The sequence below is a fragment of the Coregonus clupeaformis genome, chromosome 1, assembly GCF_020615455.1.
Source record: "Coregonus clupeaformis isolate EN_2021a chromosome 1, ASM2061545v1, whole genome shotgun sequence".
In the NCBI taxonomy this organism is placed as follows: Eukaryota; Metazoa; Chordata; class Actinopteri; order Salmoniformes; family Salmonidae; genus Coregonus; species Coregonus clupeaformis.
Window position 1 is genome coordinate 91662563 of NC_059192.1, and position 15236 is coordinate 91677798.

Sequence of the window (15236 nt, forward strand, 5' to 3'; positions counted from 1 at the left end):
GCATTACAATTAACAAGGTAAACAAATACCAAAGCAGAATGAGCATGTTCTTAGCGTCTTCTGTTAGCCGTGTATATTTAGCATGCTTACCTCATCTCGCTGCGCAGGGATTTGAGTTGGCTCTGGAGCTGCTCGTTGGCCTCCTGCTGTTCGTCCAGGTCTCTCTGCAGCTTCTTCTTGCCGTGTTCCAGCCGGTCAATCTCCTCCTCCGCCTCGTCCATCTGCCTCTTCAGGGCCTTCAGACGCAGGTTCAGCTGCAAGAGGAACACTGAGGGTTAAAACAGCTGTGTGTGTGTGTGTGCGTGTGTGTGTGTGTTAGTTAAACACGACTGTGTGTGTGTGTGTGTGTGTGTATGTGTGTGTGTGTGTGTGTGTGCATGTTGCATCCTGACCTGGTCCTTCTGATCCTGCAGTGAGTGGTGCTCTTCATCAACTTGCATCATCATCTCCTTCACCTTCCTCTCCAGCCTCCGGTTCACCAGCTGCAGGTTGGCACGGTCCCTAGAAAACACAGCATCATGGGTAAGACTACCGATCTGCCACATGTCACATACTGTAGCAGTACATATAATACTCTGGAAACCACAAGGTAATTGGCCATATGCCACATACTGTAGGCATTTACACTACCGTTCAAAAGTTTGGGGTCACTTAGAAATGTCCTTGTTATCCATGAAAACATACATGAAATTAGTTTGAATAGGAAATATAGCAAAATGCATAGGAAATGTAGTCATTGATAAGGTTAGAAATAATGATTTTTAATATAAATAATAATTGTGTCCTTCAAACTTTGCTTTCGTCAAAGAATCCTCCATTTGCAGCAATTACAGCCTTGCAGACCTTTGGCATTCTAGTTGTCAATTTGTTGAGGTAATCTGAAGAGATTTCACCCCATGCTTCCTGAAGCACCTCCCACAAGTTGGATTGGCTTGATGGGCACTTCTTACGTACCATACGGTCAAGCTGCTCCCACAACAGCTCAATAGGGTTGAGATCCGGTGACTGTGCTGGCTACTCCATTATAGACAGAATACCAGCTGACTGCTTCTTCCCTAAATAGTTATTGCATAGTTTGGAGCTGTGCTTTGGATCATTGTCCTGTTGTAGGAGGAAATTGGCTCCAATCAAGCGCCGTCCACAGGGTATGGAATGGCGTTGCAAAATGGAGTGATAGCCTTCCTTCTTCAAGATCCCTTTTTCCCTGTACAAATCTCCCACTTTACCACCACCAAAGCACCCCCAGACCATCACATTGCCTCCACCATGCTTGACAGATGGTATCAAGCACTCCTCCAGCATCTTTTCATTTGGTCTGCGTCTCACAAATGTTCTTCTTTGTGATCCGAACACCTCAAACTTCGATTAGTCTGTCCATAACAGTCTTCCTCTGTCCAGTGTCTGTGTTCTTTTGCCCATCTTAATCTTTTCTTTTTATTGGCCAGTCTGAGATATGGCATTTTCTTTGCAACTCTGCCTAGAAGGTCAGCATCCCGGAGTCGCCTCTTCACTGTTGACGTTGAGACTGGTGTTTTGCGGGTACTATTTAATGAAGCTGCCAGTTGAGGACCTGTGAGGCGTCTGTTTCTCAAACTAGACACTCTAATGTATTTGTCCACTTGCTCAGTTGTGCACCGGGGCCTCCCACTCCTCTTTCTATTCTGGTTAGAGCCAGTTCGCGCTGTTCTGTGAAGGGAGTAGAACACAGCGTTGTACGAGATCTTCAGTTTCTTGGCAATTTCTCGCATGGAATAGCCTTCATTTCTCAGAACAAGAATAGACTGACGAGTTTCAGAAGAAAGTTATTTATTTCTGGCCATTTTGAGCCTGTAATCGAACCCACAATTGCTGATGCTCCAGATACTCAACTAGTCTCAAGAAGGCCCGTTTTATTGCTTCTTTAATCAGCACAACAGTTTTCAGCTGTGCTAACATAATTGCAAAATGGTTTTCTAATGTCAATTAGCCTTTTAAAATGATAAACTTGGATTAGCAAACACAACTTGCCATTGGAACACAGGACTGATGGTTGCTGATAATGGGCCTCTGTACGCCTGTGTAGATATTCCATTAAAAATCAGCCAATTCCAGCTACAATAGCCATTTACAACATTAACAATGCCTACACTGTATTTCTGATCAATCTGATGTTATTTTAATGGACAAAAAAATTGCTTTTCTTTCGAAAACAAGGACATTTCTAAGTGACCCCAAACGTTTGAACGGTAGTGTACATGCTAATAATGACCTAAAGAATGTAAAACTAAACTAACCAACCCAATGAACCAAGGTTAAGTGCAATGTGACCTAATTACTCTGAGAGTCAGACAGCTTTATGTAAATGAGTCTGTACAGTGGGGAAAAAAATTATTTAGTCAGCCACCAATTGTGCAAGTTCTCCCACTTAAAAAGATGAGAGAGGCCTGTAATTTTCATCATAGGTACACGTCAACTATGACAGACAAATTGAGGGAAAAAAATCCAGAAAATCACATTGTAGGATTTTTAATGAATTTATTTGCAAATTATGGTGGAAAATAAGTATTTGGTCACCTACAAACAAGCAAGATTTCTGGCTCTCACAGACCTGTAACTTCTTCTTTAAGAGGCTCCTCTGTCCTCCACTCGTTACCTGTATTAATGGCACCTGTTTGAACTTGTTATCAGTATAAAAGACACCTGTCCACAACCTCAAACAGTCACACTCCAAACTCCACTATGGCCAAGACCAAAGAGCTGTCAAAGGACACCAGAAACAAAATTGTAGACCTGTACCAGGCTGGGAAGACTGAATCTGCAATAGGTAAGCAGCTTGGTTTGAAGAAATCAACTGTGGGAGCAATTATTAGGAAATGGAAGACATACAAGACCACTGATAATCTCCCTCGATCTGGGGGCTCCACGCAAGATCTCACCCCGTGGGGTCAAAATGATCACAAGAACGGTGAGCAAAAATCCCAGAACCACACGGGGGGACCTAGTGAATGACCTGCAGAGAGCTGGGACCAAAGTAACATAGCCTACCATCAGTAACACACTACGCCGCCAGGGACTCAAATCCTGCAGTGCCAGACGTGTCCCCCTGCTTAAGCCAGTACATGTCCAGGCCCGTCTGAAGTTTGCTAGAGTGCATTTGGATGATCCAGAAGAGGATTGGGAGAATGTCATATGGTCAGATGAAACCAAAATATAACTTTTTGGTAAAAACTCAACTCGTCGTGTTTGGAGGACAAAGAATGCTGAGTTGCATCCAAAGAACACCATACCTACTGTGAAGCATGGGGGTGGAAACATCATACTTTGGGGCTGTTTTTTCTGCAAAGGGACCAGGACGACTGATCCGTGTAAAGGAAAGAATGAATGGGGCCATGTATCGTGAGATTTTGAGTGAAAACCTCCTTCCATCAGCAAGGGCATTGAAGATGAAACGTGGCTGGGTCTTTCAGCATGACAATGATCCCAAACACACCGCCCAGGCAACGAAGGAGTGGCTTCGTAAGAAGCATTTCAAGGTCCTGGAGTGGCCTAGCCAGTCTCCAGATCTCAACCCCATAGAAAATCTTTGGAGGGAGTTGAAAGTCCGTGTTGCCCAGCGACAGCCCCAAAACATCACTGCTCTAGAGGAGATCTGCATGGAGGAATGGGCCAAAATACCAGCAACAGTGTGTGAAAACCTTGTGAAGAGTTACAGAAAACGTTTGACCTGTGTCATTGCCAACAAAGGGTATATAACAAAGTATTGAGAAACTTTTGTTATTGACCAAATACTTATTTTCCACCATAATTTGCAAATTAATTCATTAAAAATCCTACAATGTGATTTTCTGGATTTCTTTTCCTCATTTTGTCTGTCATAGTTGACGTGTACCTATGATGAAAATTACAGGCCTCTCTCATCTTTTTAAGTGGGAGAACTTGCACAATTGGTGGCTGACTAAATACTTTTTTTCCCCACTGTATGCACCACTGGTCCCTAAAGCAGGACCTCTCTACCTCCCTCCAACCCCAACCCCACCTCTCCCTAGGAACCCACCCCAACCCCAACCCTAACCGTACCTCTCCTCTCCCTCCAGCCTCTCCTCCAGCTCCTGGATCCGGCTCTCCAGCTGGCTCACCAGGCCCTCCTTGTTAGACTTCTGGGAGCCCTCCAGATGGGCTATTCTGCTCTTCAGGTCCTTGTTCTGTGAGAAACAGTGTGAGAAACAACTTTGATACACAGTCTTAGTTCTACTTTATTTAGCTAATGTTTTGGTCAACAAGACCATTGTCAGAGCAGGAGTATAGAGATGGAGACAGAGAAGGACAGATAGAAGACAGAGATGGATTACATGAGTGCATGTTATGGTATGAGCCTAATGGACTTTTCACAGATAGACTGCTGTTGTTTCCCCCCAGACAGGAAGACAGGAAGGAGTGGGAAGAACAGGGCAGTGTGTACCTGTCTCTCCAGAGTCATCTTGTCACATTCCAGGTCCTGTCTGCCAGCCCTCTCCTGCAGGAGTTCATTTCTCATCTGCTCCACCTGTCAACCAGAGCAGAGAGGACTGTCATCGCAATGGTTACACACTCTGAGAACACAATTATTATGAGAGGCTGCTCGTGTGTCGGTAGGAAGAACCCTTCCTGTATGTGTAGGTGTGCAGTTGTTGTACTGTCTCACTCAAGGTGGAAGGATCCTTCCTGTAGCTAATTGGTGGTTTGGATATTCTTATTTGGTTGCATTACCCAGAACTGATCTCACGTCAGCTCTCAGTAATGTACAGTTGAAGTCGGAAGTTTACATACACTTAGGTTGGAGTCATTAAAACTTGTTTTTCAACCACTCCACAAATGTATTGTTAACAAACTATAGCTTTGGCAAGTCGGTTAGGACATCTACTTTGTGCATGACACAAGTAATTTTTCCAACAATTGTTTACAGACAGATTATTTCACTTATAATTCACTGTATCACAATTCCAGTGGGTCAGAAGTTTACATACACTAAGTTGACTGTGCCTTTAAACAGCTTGGAAAATTCCAGAAAATGATGTCATGGCTTTAGAAGCTTCTGATAGGCTAATTGACATCGTGTTGGAGGTGTACCTGTGGATGTATTTCAAGGCCTACCTTCAAACTCAGTGCCTCTTTGCTTGACATCATGGGACAATCAAAAGAAATCAGCCAAGACCTCAGAAAAAAATGGTAGACCTCCACAAGTCTGGTTCATCCTTGGGAGCAATTTCCAAACGCCTGAAGGTACCACGTTCATCTGTACAAACAATAGTACGCAAGTATAAACACCATGGGACCACGCAGCCGTCATACCGCTCAGGAAGGAGATGCGTTCTGTCTCCTAGAGATTAACGTACTTTGGTACGAAAAGTGCAAATCAATCCCAGAACAACAGCAAAGGACCTTGTGAAGGTGCTGGAGGAAACAGGTACAAAAGTATCTATATCCACAGTAAAATGAGTCCTATATCGACATAACCTGAAAGGCAGCTAAGCAAGGAAGAAGCCACTGCTCCAAAACCGCCATAAAAAGACAGATTACGGTTTGCAACTGTACATGGGGGACAAAGATTGGAGAAATGTCCTCTGGTCTGATTAAACAAAAATAGAACTGTTTGGCCATAATGACCATCGTTATGTTTGGAGGAAAAAGGGGGTCGCTTGCAAGCCGAAGAACACCATCCCAACCGTGAAGCACGGGGGTGGCAGCATCATGCTGCGGGGGTGCTTTGCTGCAGGAGGCACTGGTGCACTTCACAAAATAGATGGCATCATGAGGAAGGAAAATTATGTGGATATATTGAAGCAACATCTCAAGACATCAGTCAGGAAGTTAAAGCTTGGTTGCAAATGGGTCTTCCAGATGGACAATGACCCCAAGCATACTTCCAAAGTTGTGGTAAAATGGCTTAAGGACAACAAAGTCAAGGTATTGGAGTGGCCATCACAAAGCCCTGACCTCAATCCTATAGAAAATCTGTGGGCAGAACTGAAAAAGCGTGTGCAAACAAGGAGGCCTACAAACCTGACTCAGTTACACCAGCTCTGTCAGGAGGAATGGGCCAAGATTCACCCAACTTATTGTGGGAAGCTTGTGGAAGGCTACCCGAAACATTTGACCCAAGTTAAACATTTAAAGGCAATGTTACCAAATATTAATTCAGTGTATGTAAACTTCTGACCCACTGGGAATGTGATGAAAGAAATAAAAGCTGAAATAAATCTGTCAAACTACTTCATTGTCTCCGAGAGAGAGAGAGAGAGAGAGAGAGAGAGAGAGAGAGAGAGAGAGAGAGAGAGAGAGAGAGAGAGAGAGAGAGAGAGAGAGAGAGAGAGAGAGAGAGAGAGAGAGAGAGAGAGAGAGAGAGAGAGAGAGAGAGAGAGAGAGACAGACTAGTTCAAGAGAAGGGAATACAGATGAGGATGAAAAAAAGACAACTAATCGACTAATGTTTTTGTGAGGGGAGCTTAGTATGTGTGATATTAAATGCCAATTAGTGTGTGACAGTGGGCTGCTCTGATGAACGATGGGCCACATAACTGGTGTGCCCGGCGCAGTGCTTGAGGGAGCTGATTCAGCAGACTGGAACATACAGCAGAAACTAATCTGCTTTGTGAGAGACGGCGGGTGGAGAGAGGAGAGATTACTCTCATTTAGACAGGAGAAGAGCACCTGGTGCCAGGAGAGACGCAGGTGTTCTTCCTGCTGCCCCCCCCCCCCTCACTCCCAGCCATCATGGCCATGCAGACCCCCCTCTCTCGGTCCCCCTCTCCCACCGACCACCACCACCACATCCTCCCATCCTAACCCCATTCACTTCACTATTACTGCACACCCCTCCACTGTTGCCATGGCAACTCACCTTGGCCCTGTTTTGCAGTAATGCCACTTTGTCTAGTGACACTCTTTTCTCTGTGCCAGGAGTTTTTTGCCTTTAAAGAAATGTAACTACTTGTTCACTCCTTTTAGGCCTCTCATACTTTTGTTCACGTCTTTACATTTTCATCCATTTCAAGGTTGGGGGATTGTGCAGACTTAGCCCTTCAATCTTACCATTGCGGAACAATGAACCTGACCGTAAAAAACAACTAGTCCTATCTTTGTTAGACATGAAGAATGAATCATGATTGCATTGGCAGTATGTACATCAATGAGAGCCCAGTGAGCTGCAGAGGTATTGCAACAGGGCAGATCCTTAGAGGTAAATACACTTAGCACGTGTTGAATAATACAAAACACATCCTAGAGGAAAAAGCTTGTCCTGTACATTAATTGTATCTGGAATAATGTCACTTCCTCATGAAAAAGCATCGGACCAACAGTCTCCTGATCTGAGTTAGCAACGCTTTTTGACAACAACCCTTTCTCCAGGAAGCATGTACTCTTATTTCAATTTGAGTTTATAATGGCTCCATCAGCAGGTTTATCAGAGGGGAAGGAAAGCTGCAGTGTTTAGGTCTGACTCCCTCAGGATGTGAGAACTACGATCAGCCACAAGAAATGGATTTGTCCCTGAGAAGCAGTCACAGCTAAGTGAACTCCATAGCCGTAAACTTGATAAGTTGGCAGTGTGCATATTTTGCCTGAGGCGGTGCATTAAAAGGGGTCTTTTGTGACTGATGCATGAAAATTGGATTGGCGCTTTTACACCGAGCAGGAAGCCTGCCAAACTGAACGATTATGCAAGATCCTCTTACAATGCAATAACCCCTCTGCTCTCTCCAGAACACAAATTAACTGGGATAGTGGGATTCTGGGCCGCTGTTCCATACAGGGGGGCCCACACACACACACACGCAATGAAGAACGGCTCGGTGTGTAGGTCTGTGTGTGCGCCCTGAGGGTATATGAGCTGTCAATGGCACGAGGGGATGGCAGACAAGCACAAAGAACTGATAAAGGGTGTAAGCTTAGATGTCACATTATGCCAAGCTGCTCTGGCATGACTGTACTTGAAATGTTTTCTTCAACATAGTCCAAGAAAACTGTGGTTCAAGAACAGGAACAGTTTGTGTCTTTTGCAGATGATAATGAAGTTAATGGAGTTTAGGAGTGTGACTCCCGGTCACAGGAAGCAGAGTCAGAGACAAATTGGTGAATGAACTTGGTGAACCATGGTTACTGAATGTTAGAATGCCCCACTGACTGGAGGTCAGTGAGAGTGGTCAGTCAGTGGTAGTGGTAAGGTACTCACCTGTTCTCTGCCTCGGTCTATCCTGACAATCAGCAGGTCTCCACTTTGCTTTTCCTCATCCAGATCCAGCTCCAGCTGATTGATCCTGTCCTGCAGAACACAGCATCAACATTGACATGGTAATAACATTGACATTATTATTTGACCTTGCTCTAAACATGGGGTTGCTTCTCTGAATGACAGCTTTAGATTTCCTTCTGCTGTGTTTTGCCATCACACCACTGTCAACAGCAGAGGCCTGCAGTACACATGACTTGTGTCTATAAGAAACTCAGGAAAGAACCCAGCTAGCACATTTGGTTCCTTGGAAGTTGTGGGATTGTATATTTTTGATTTCACATTGGTTATGGGAACGAAGCCATACGTTTCCTGACCGGCAAAAGTGAACGTTTTTTAAACGTTCTGAGCACAGAACAGAAAATGTTGCCTGTTCGGGAATGTTTATTTTTAGGTTGTAGGAAGGTTCTGAGAACGTTTGACTCTGATTCCTTGAATGTTTTCCTGGGAGGTTTTAATAACGGTCTGAGAACGGAAATTATAGGTTATTTGGAGGTTTTTGAATAATTTCATTAAAACTTTCACTGAATCATTCAATAAGACTTTTAATAACACTGCTATCTTATGTTGGGTTAACTTTCTATCTCCAAGCACAGATAGGACACATGGAAATTCATTTCCTTAGGCATTAATCATGCAAACACATTAATTTTTTATTGTGACATGGCATCATTGCGATTCAAACCTATAATATTCTGTTCTCTATCCATGGAATTAGTCCACTCAGCTGAAGTACTGAAATTCCCACAAAAGAAAGTTGTTTCTTTATTATTTTTTAAATTTGTTTATTTTCTTCTTCTTCTTCTTCTTCTTCTTCTTCTTCTTCTTCTTATTATTATTTTTTATTCGTGGGGGTTTACAACACACTGAGTCAGGACAATGGCTCATCCTCCATTGTCATGGGCGAGCACTGGCCAACCCACCTCCTCCTGCAGGGACTTAGCAGCCAGACGGGACTTGTCCAGCTCCACACCCCGTTTATTTATTTTTTCGTTCTCTTAACTATTTGAGATTCCCAATGTCAAACCAGTTGGAAAACGTTCCAGAACATTACCAACATTTTTATTAAATGTAACCATGTTTGAACTTTTGGAAACATTCTGTTAAAGTAATGAAATACCAAGAAAATAATGTTTTTTTGTCAGGTTCCTTAAATGTGCTGGGAATGTTCCAAAACCAAGCAACTATCCTGCACTATTCCCAGAAAGTTGTGGGAAGGTTGTATGCAAAATAACCATAGGACAACCCTGCTCTCACCAAGCTCTAAGAAACATATGGTTCTCAGAACGTTATGTGCTAGCTGGGAACTGTTCCTTCCTCAGGACTGGAAGGACTAGCATACACTGACTGAAGACTCAAAGACAACCAAATAATACAGCACAAAAAGTCTGACACTTTAAACGGCAGGAGAAAGTCTCATGAACACGTGTTTAAAGTACATAATTGAGAGACAATGTGAAATGAATACTTAAGATATCCCTCCATACCTCCATGAGTTTGACCTGTCGGATTTTGTCATCCTTGGAGTGGGCTTTGGTCTCTGCCTCTACCTCCAGGTCGTAGACTTTCTGCTCCAGGGCCTTCTCCTTGAGCACAGCATCATCCCTCTCCCTCTTACACTGCCTCAGGTCCTCCTCCACATGGCTCAGCTGCAGGACACACACCACATATACTTTTAAAACAGAATGAAAATGGCCAACAGGTTTTGTGAAAACCTCCTACTCATTTACCATTACACCACACTATGTGTCATAGTGTTGCAGTAACATCCATACGTGGCATGCATGCTTTAGCTATGCAATTTCAGCAGTGGCCACAAGATGCCATCTGTTCCTTTAACAATAATGACTTAAGAGAAACTTTCACAAACACTGGCCTGGTGAGTGAAGAAGATAAAAGGAGAAAATACATTTGTCTTCAGCAGGTCTTAATGTGCCTGCTTATAAGAGGGTGAGCGTGAGATGTGGGGGTGGGGACAGAAGCAGATGGAACAGTGACCTCATCACCAGGCCTTAGAGGAGTGTATGGATCAGAGGGGAGGAGAGGAGGATGTGGAGTCAGTCATTCCAGCTCTCACAACAATGACACTACATCCCCCTCTTCCTGTAGACCAGCTGGACAAAGATACATCAGCATATCCCATCTGCGCATATACATTACACTGGGTAGACTACAACAGAAAGATGAACCACTAGCAGCAAGGCCTCTCTCTTCTGTAAAACGGACACATTTCCATGGAAAAAGTGAGCATGTTACGGCTCACAATTCCCATGGAGTTTGGACTGTGTTGTACTGAGTCTGGCCACCTGTCTTTAACCTACTGTAGGAAAGTGGTTTTCCTTAATGACATTCTGCAGGGGTTAGTAACTCAGACACACAAGGAGGGAGGACATTTTTAGATCAAATAAGCAACGCTTAACAGATATTCAACAAAAACATTCCAAACAATCCAAAGTGTTTAGTAGGTCAAACCATACCCAATGAGCAGTGGCCCGGGGTTATAACCACATTATGTGGGCAGACCACAGCTACTAAGGGGTTATAGCTATATTGTGATAATTAACCATAGTAATTGGAAAAACATTAGCTGGAGAATTCCTAAATTGAGGCAAAATGCCATGAAGAACATTCCAGAGGCTCACTCCAAATTCCATAAGCCTACCTAGCTACAGCTCCCCTAATGTATGAGAACAATGGATGTAACGTAAGATAAAGTCACAGCTAATACTGCAATATATTGTTCAATTAAAAGAGGTTCATAAATTCATCCTAGTGCGTCAGTGTCTGAAGTTTAGATTGCTGAAACATACTGATGCTTCACCAATAGAAAAACAATGATTCCGATTTCTCTTTCCACCCTCCACAGCGCCAACTCTTCATGCTAAACCACAGATATCTATGCAAATATTATAATCTAACCTCTTTAACCCTGTAATACCACCAGGCCACCAGGCCTCTCCACAGCTGTGACCTTCTGGTCCAGTTCAGGGCAAAGGGGAAGTATAAGAGGGGAGAGGACACACATTCCAAAGCCATGACCTCACTGTCCAAACCCTGAGTGGGGGTTTACAACACACTGAGTCAGGACAATGGCTCATCCTCCATTGTCATGGGGAGCACTGTGCCAACCCACCTCCTCCTGCAGGGACTTAGCAGCCAGACGGGACTTGTCCAGCTCCACACCCCGTTCCCTCAGCTGCCTCTGAAGCTCAGCCAGCTCCCGACGGTTCTTCTCCTTGTACACATCTATCTGCTCCTGCAGCTCCTGGGTGGACGACTGAGAGGCCTCCACGATCTCACTCATCTACAGGGAGAGAGGGAGAAGGTAGAGTTAGACCTGCTAACAAACAGACATGCATGCACAAACATACACATGCCTGTGGTGTGATATTTGATTGACTAAAGCAAGGATGTCCGAAGGCCTTTAGTTGGTCCACTCACCTCCCTCTGTAGTTTCTCCACTGTGCGGTCCAGGAGACTCCTCTCGTCCTCTATCTCATTCTTAGTGTTCTTGAACTGTTCTTTTTGACTCCTCTCCTCCTTCAGCCTCTCCTCCAGCTCTCTGTGGTCATGGTTCAGCTTGGTCAGATTCCTCTGTAACAGAAATAGTTTAGAGAGATGGGTCACAATGGTAAGGAGGACCAGCACTTATGCTTTATTATTCTCACCAGTAAATTCTCCCAACCTTGTGGTCAAAGCCTGGTCAATCTTACCTGTACATCCTCTAACCGTGTGGTCAGAGCACGGTTGGCACGTGACATCTCCTCCTCCTGCTCCTTGATTTCTGCCAAAGACTCTTCCAGCTGCCTCTTCTCTCTCTGTGAGTTCACACATACACATATACATACACCAGCATAAGACAATAGGCAACAGATCTGATCTTCAATGTGAAAAGTTGTATTTCTGTCAATCTGACTGACACTCCTGTGCAGTTTACAGTGGCTCTCCTACACCTGAGGATCTGTCTTTTTCAGCCATCTATTTCCTGTGTTTGAGGGACACAAAATCCACTTGTAACTTAAATCTCGCTGGATTGATTGCTTTCATTTTACTCCTGCGACTCTTTCATACTTTTGCTTGTGCCTGTCTTTTTTATTTGTTAACGTTACGACTGCGGAAATGTTTGTAATGACCTGTCAAACACACCACAGTAATGACTGAAATGGGGTGAATGGAATACATTGTCTTTCAGTTGAATGTATAAGAACGCTAAAGCTTCGTCAGGGATTTAACACACCGTCTCGACACTTACATCACAAGAAAGAGAAGAAAGAACATTTTATTTTGATGGGTGTTCATTTTTGGTGGAATTGAAAAAAGTAATAATTTAATACAGTTGAAATGTTTACAAATTACATGCGCTGAAATGAAAGTAACTTCCGAAAATGAACACTCGGATTATAGTGATATTATGTCTGATCTCGCAAACAATGTAAAGTATGTTTAGATAGGTGTAATCTAGAGCCAAGGGTGTTGATTTTTAATCCAAGGATATCCTGCTATTGACACAATTGTTGTTTTATGCAAGAGAACTTGACAACAACAGTAATTAATGAGGCAGTCTAGACATTGTAGGTGAGTGCGGTTAGGGTAGACAGAGCAAGTGTTTTGTGGTTGCAGCCCTGTTATGTTAATGTGTCCATATTTGCAAATACACCCTGCGTATTTATGCAAATGAGGCGCATATAATTTGATTTATTTGAACACAAAATATATATCTAAAAAAACTGATACAATAAGAAAATGTATGTATGAGTGGATTCTACGATTTTCTTTATTTATTTGACAATAAATGGAATACCTGAATTCCCACCAAAATCGCTGAATTCCATTCATTATTTGTCCATGCCAGTAAATGTTTTATGTGCTATAATTCAATCAATATCTGATGGATTATAAACATTCTAAAGGTTTGCAGTATCTTGATCCATTGTCCAACAGTTGCATTTATTAAAATTGTTTTTACAACTTTTTAACAATTTCTATGACCGTTGCTACTGTAGTTCCAGTACATTCGGTTTCTCTAGAACTCACCTCAAGCCGGCCCACTCTGTCCCCCAGCTTGCTCTCCTGTAGCTTGGCATCATCGATGATACGGTTGAGTTTGGCCACTTCGTTCTCCAGCTCCTGTGCCCGCTTTCTCAGCTTCTCGGCCTCCTGGCTAAGACGTCCCGCCTGGCCCTCCACTGCCCCCTTGGCTGCCTCCACCTCAGCCTTCTCCTTGCTCACTGCAGCACTGCTCTGGAGAACAGACAGAAGGGTCAGTACAAAGTAAATACAGGATATAAAGATGTAACGTTGTACAGAAAAGGACACAATACTGGATTGACAACGGGTTAAAGACAAAAGTCTATGGTCTTATTTACGAGGCAACTCAAATTCCTTCACAACTCCTCTGCAAAGAGACTCCCAAAACAACTCCGTCATCCTCTGCAAAGAGACTCCCAAAACAACTCCATCATAACAAGCTCAAGGGGATTTAAGAGGTGGATGCATGACAATAAATCTAAGCCTCTATTCACCTCCCATTGAACTGCTTCTACTGATGTAGCTTGGCCCACACAAAGACAGTGTGTCACCTGCAACAGGCTGGGGAGATTGAGGTGAATGGTCCAGTCCAGTAAATCTCCCCTGAGCATGACCAACACCAATGTCTCAATGGCTTCACCTGCCAGAGTTGTACAGTTGTGGGGCTGCTGCTTAAGTCTTATGGTTCTGGCTTGTTTACCGCCTATCACTAAACATGATCAAATTCTCTAATTAGATGACCCACTGTTGGTGGCAGTCTGTCTTTGTATGAACTTGGCTGCTGTGGCAGGACAGTGTGAAAGGAGGACCCTGTGTGCTTTGCCTCTGTCCAGTTTTATCAATGGACAGTCTGCCTTGACTAGCCTGTCTGGAATGCTACTGTCCTAAGGGAGAGCAGTCAATGCACTCAGGGAAACCTGAATTCTGACTTCATGTAACCTCTCAGCTGACAACAACACACAGCACTCTATCTAGGCCCGCATGAAGTTTTGCATAGAAAAACAGATAGAAGGTTTCTCTGTAATGATGCTGTCAGAGAGGGATTTACTTTATATCCTGAAAGTGACAGTCTAAGAAAATATTGTAGCAACCAGGCTCCCGCATATTTGTTAATAAACGAGAATATCTGGAAATGAGGCAATGCTTGACAGAATGCCAGACGACAGGTTTGACAGTTTCATGTTCTGTTTACTACAGTGAGGAATGCCCGCACTGTACGCCTCCACAGAAACAACCAGGAACTGACGTTCATATGGGGTTCGTTACTGATACAAAGGGCCAGGAGTTTTTCCTAACCAGGAAAAACTGGAAGCCCTAGATAAATGTTATACCCAAGGCCCAGAGTTTTTCCTGGTCAGATCACGTGGCTCCTGGCCCTTCTCATTACAATACTAGGCCTATATTTATTTAAATATGATTATGTAAACACAGGGGATATTTAAGCAATAAGGCACGAGGGAGTGTGGTATATGGCCAATATACCACGGCTAAGGGCTGTTCTTATGCAGGACGCAATGCAGAGTGCCTGGATACAGCCCTTAGCTGTGGTATATTGGCCATATACCACAAACCCCTGAGGTGCCTTATTGCTATTATAAACTGGTTACCAACGTAATTAGAACTGTAAAAATACATGTCTTGTCATACCCGTGGAATACGGTCTGATATACCACGGCTTTCAGCCAATCAGCATTCAGGGCTCGAACCACCCAGTTTATAATGTAGGCTATCAGTTTTCTCCCCCATTCATGTTATACAGTATGCAGGCAGGGAGGGACATAGCAGGTTCATTATGAGGAGGAATGCCTGCTCCCAGGGGGATTAGAGGCTGACCGTGCAGATTAACACACTGGAGTTCAACTCCCCTTAGCCTCGCCTGGACAGGCAGGCAGACAGGCACCTCTCACTGGACAGGTCCAAGAAAAGCCTGAGCATACACACACACACTCTGCACACACCTGAC

At 43.8% G+C, this 15236-nt stretch overlaps 1 protein-coding gene across 1 annotated transcript in view; it reads right to left on the reverse strand.

Annotated features, from left to right (window-relative positions):
* cgnl1 (cingulin-like 1) overlaps positions 1-15236 on the reverse strand; it is a 39272-nt gene that overhangs the window by 2026 nt on the left and 22010 nt on the right. The window contains exons 9-18 of the mRNA XM_045223382.1: positions 13280-13486; positions 11959-12063; positions 11687-11839; positions 11379-11549; positions 9733-9894; positions 8189-8278; positions 4439-4522; positions 4057-4181; positions 393-501; positions 91-254 (exon numbers count right to left, since the gene is read on the reverse strand). Coding sequence (XP_045079317.1) covers positions 91-254; positions 393-501; positions 4057-4181; positions 4439-4522; positions 8189-8278; positions 9733-9894; positions 11379-11549; positions 11687-11839; positions 11959-12063; positions 13280-13486 — 1370 coding nt within the window. The remainder of the gene's footprint in view (positions 1-90; positions 255-392; positions 502-4056; positions 4182-4438; positions 4523-8188; positions 8279-9732; positions 9895-11378; positions 11550-11686; positions 11840-11958; positions 12064-13279; positions 13487-15236) is intronic.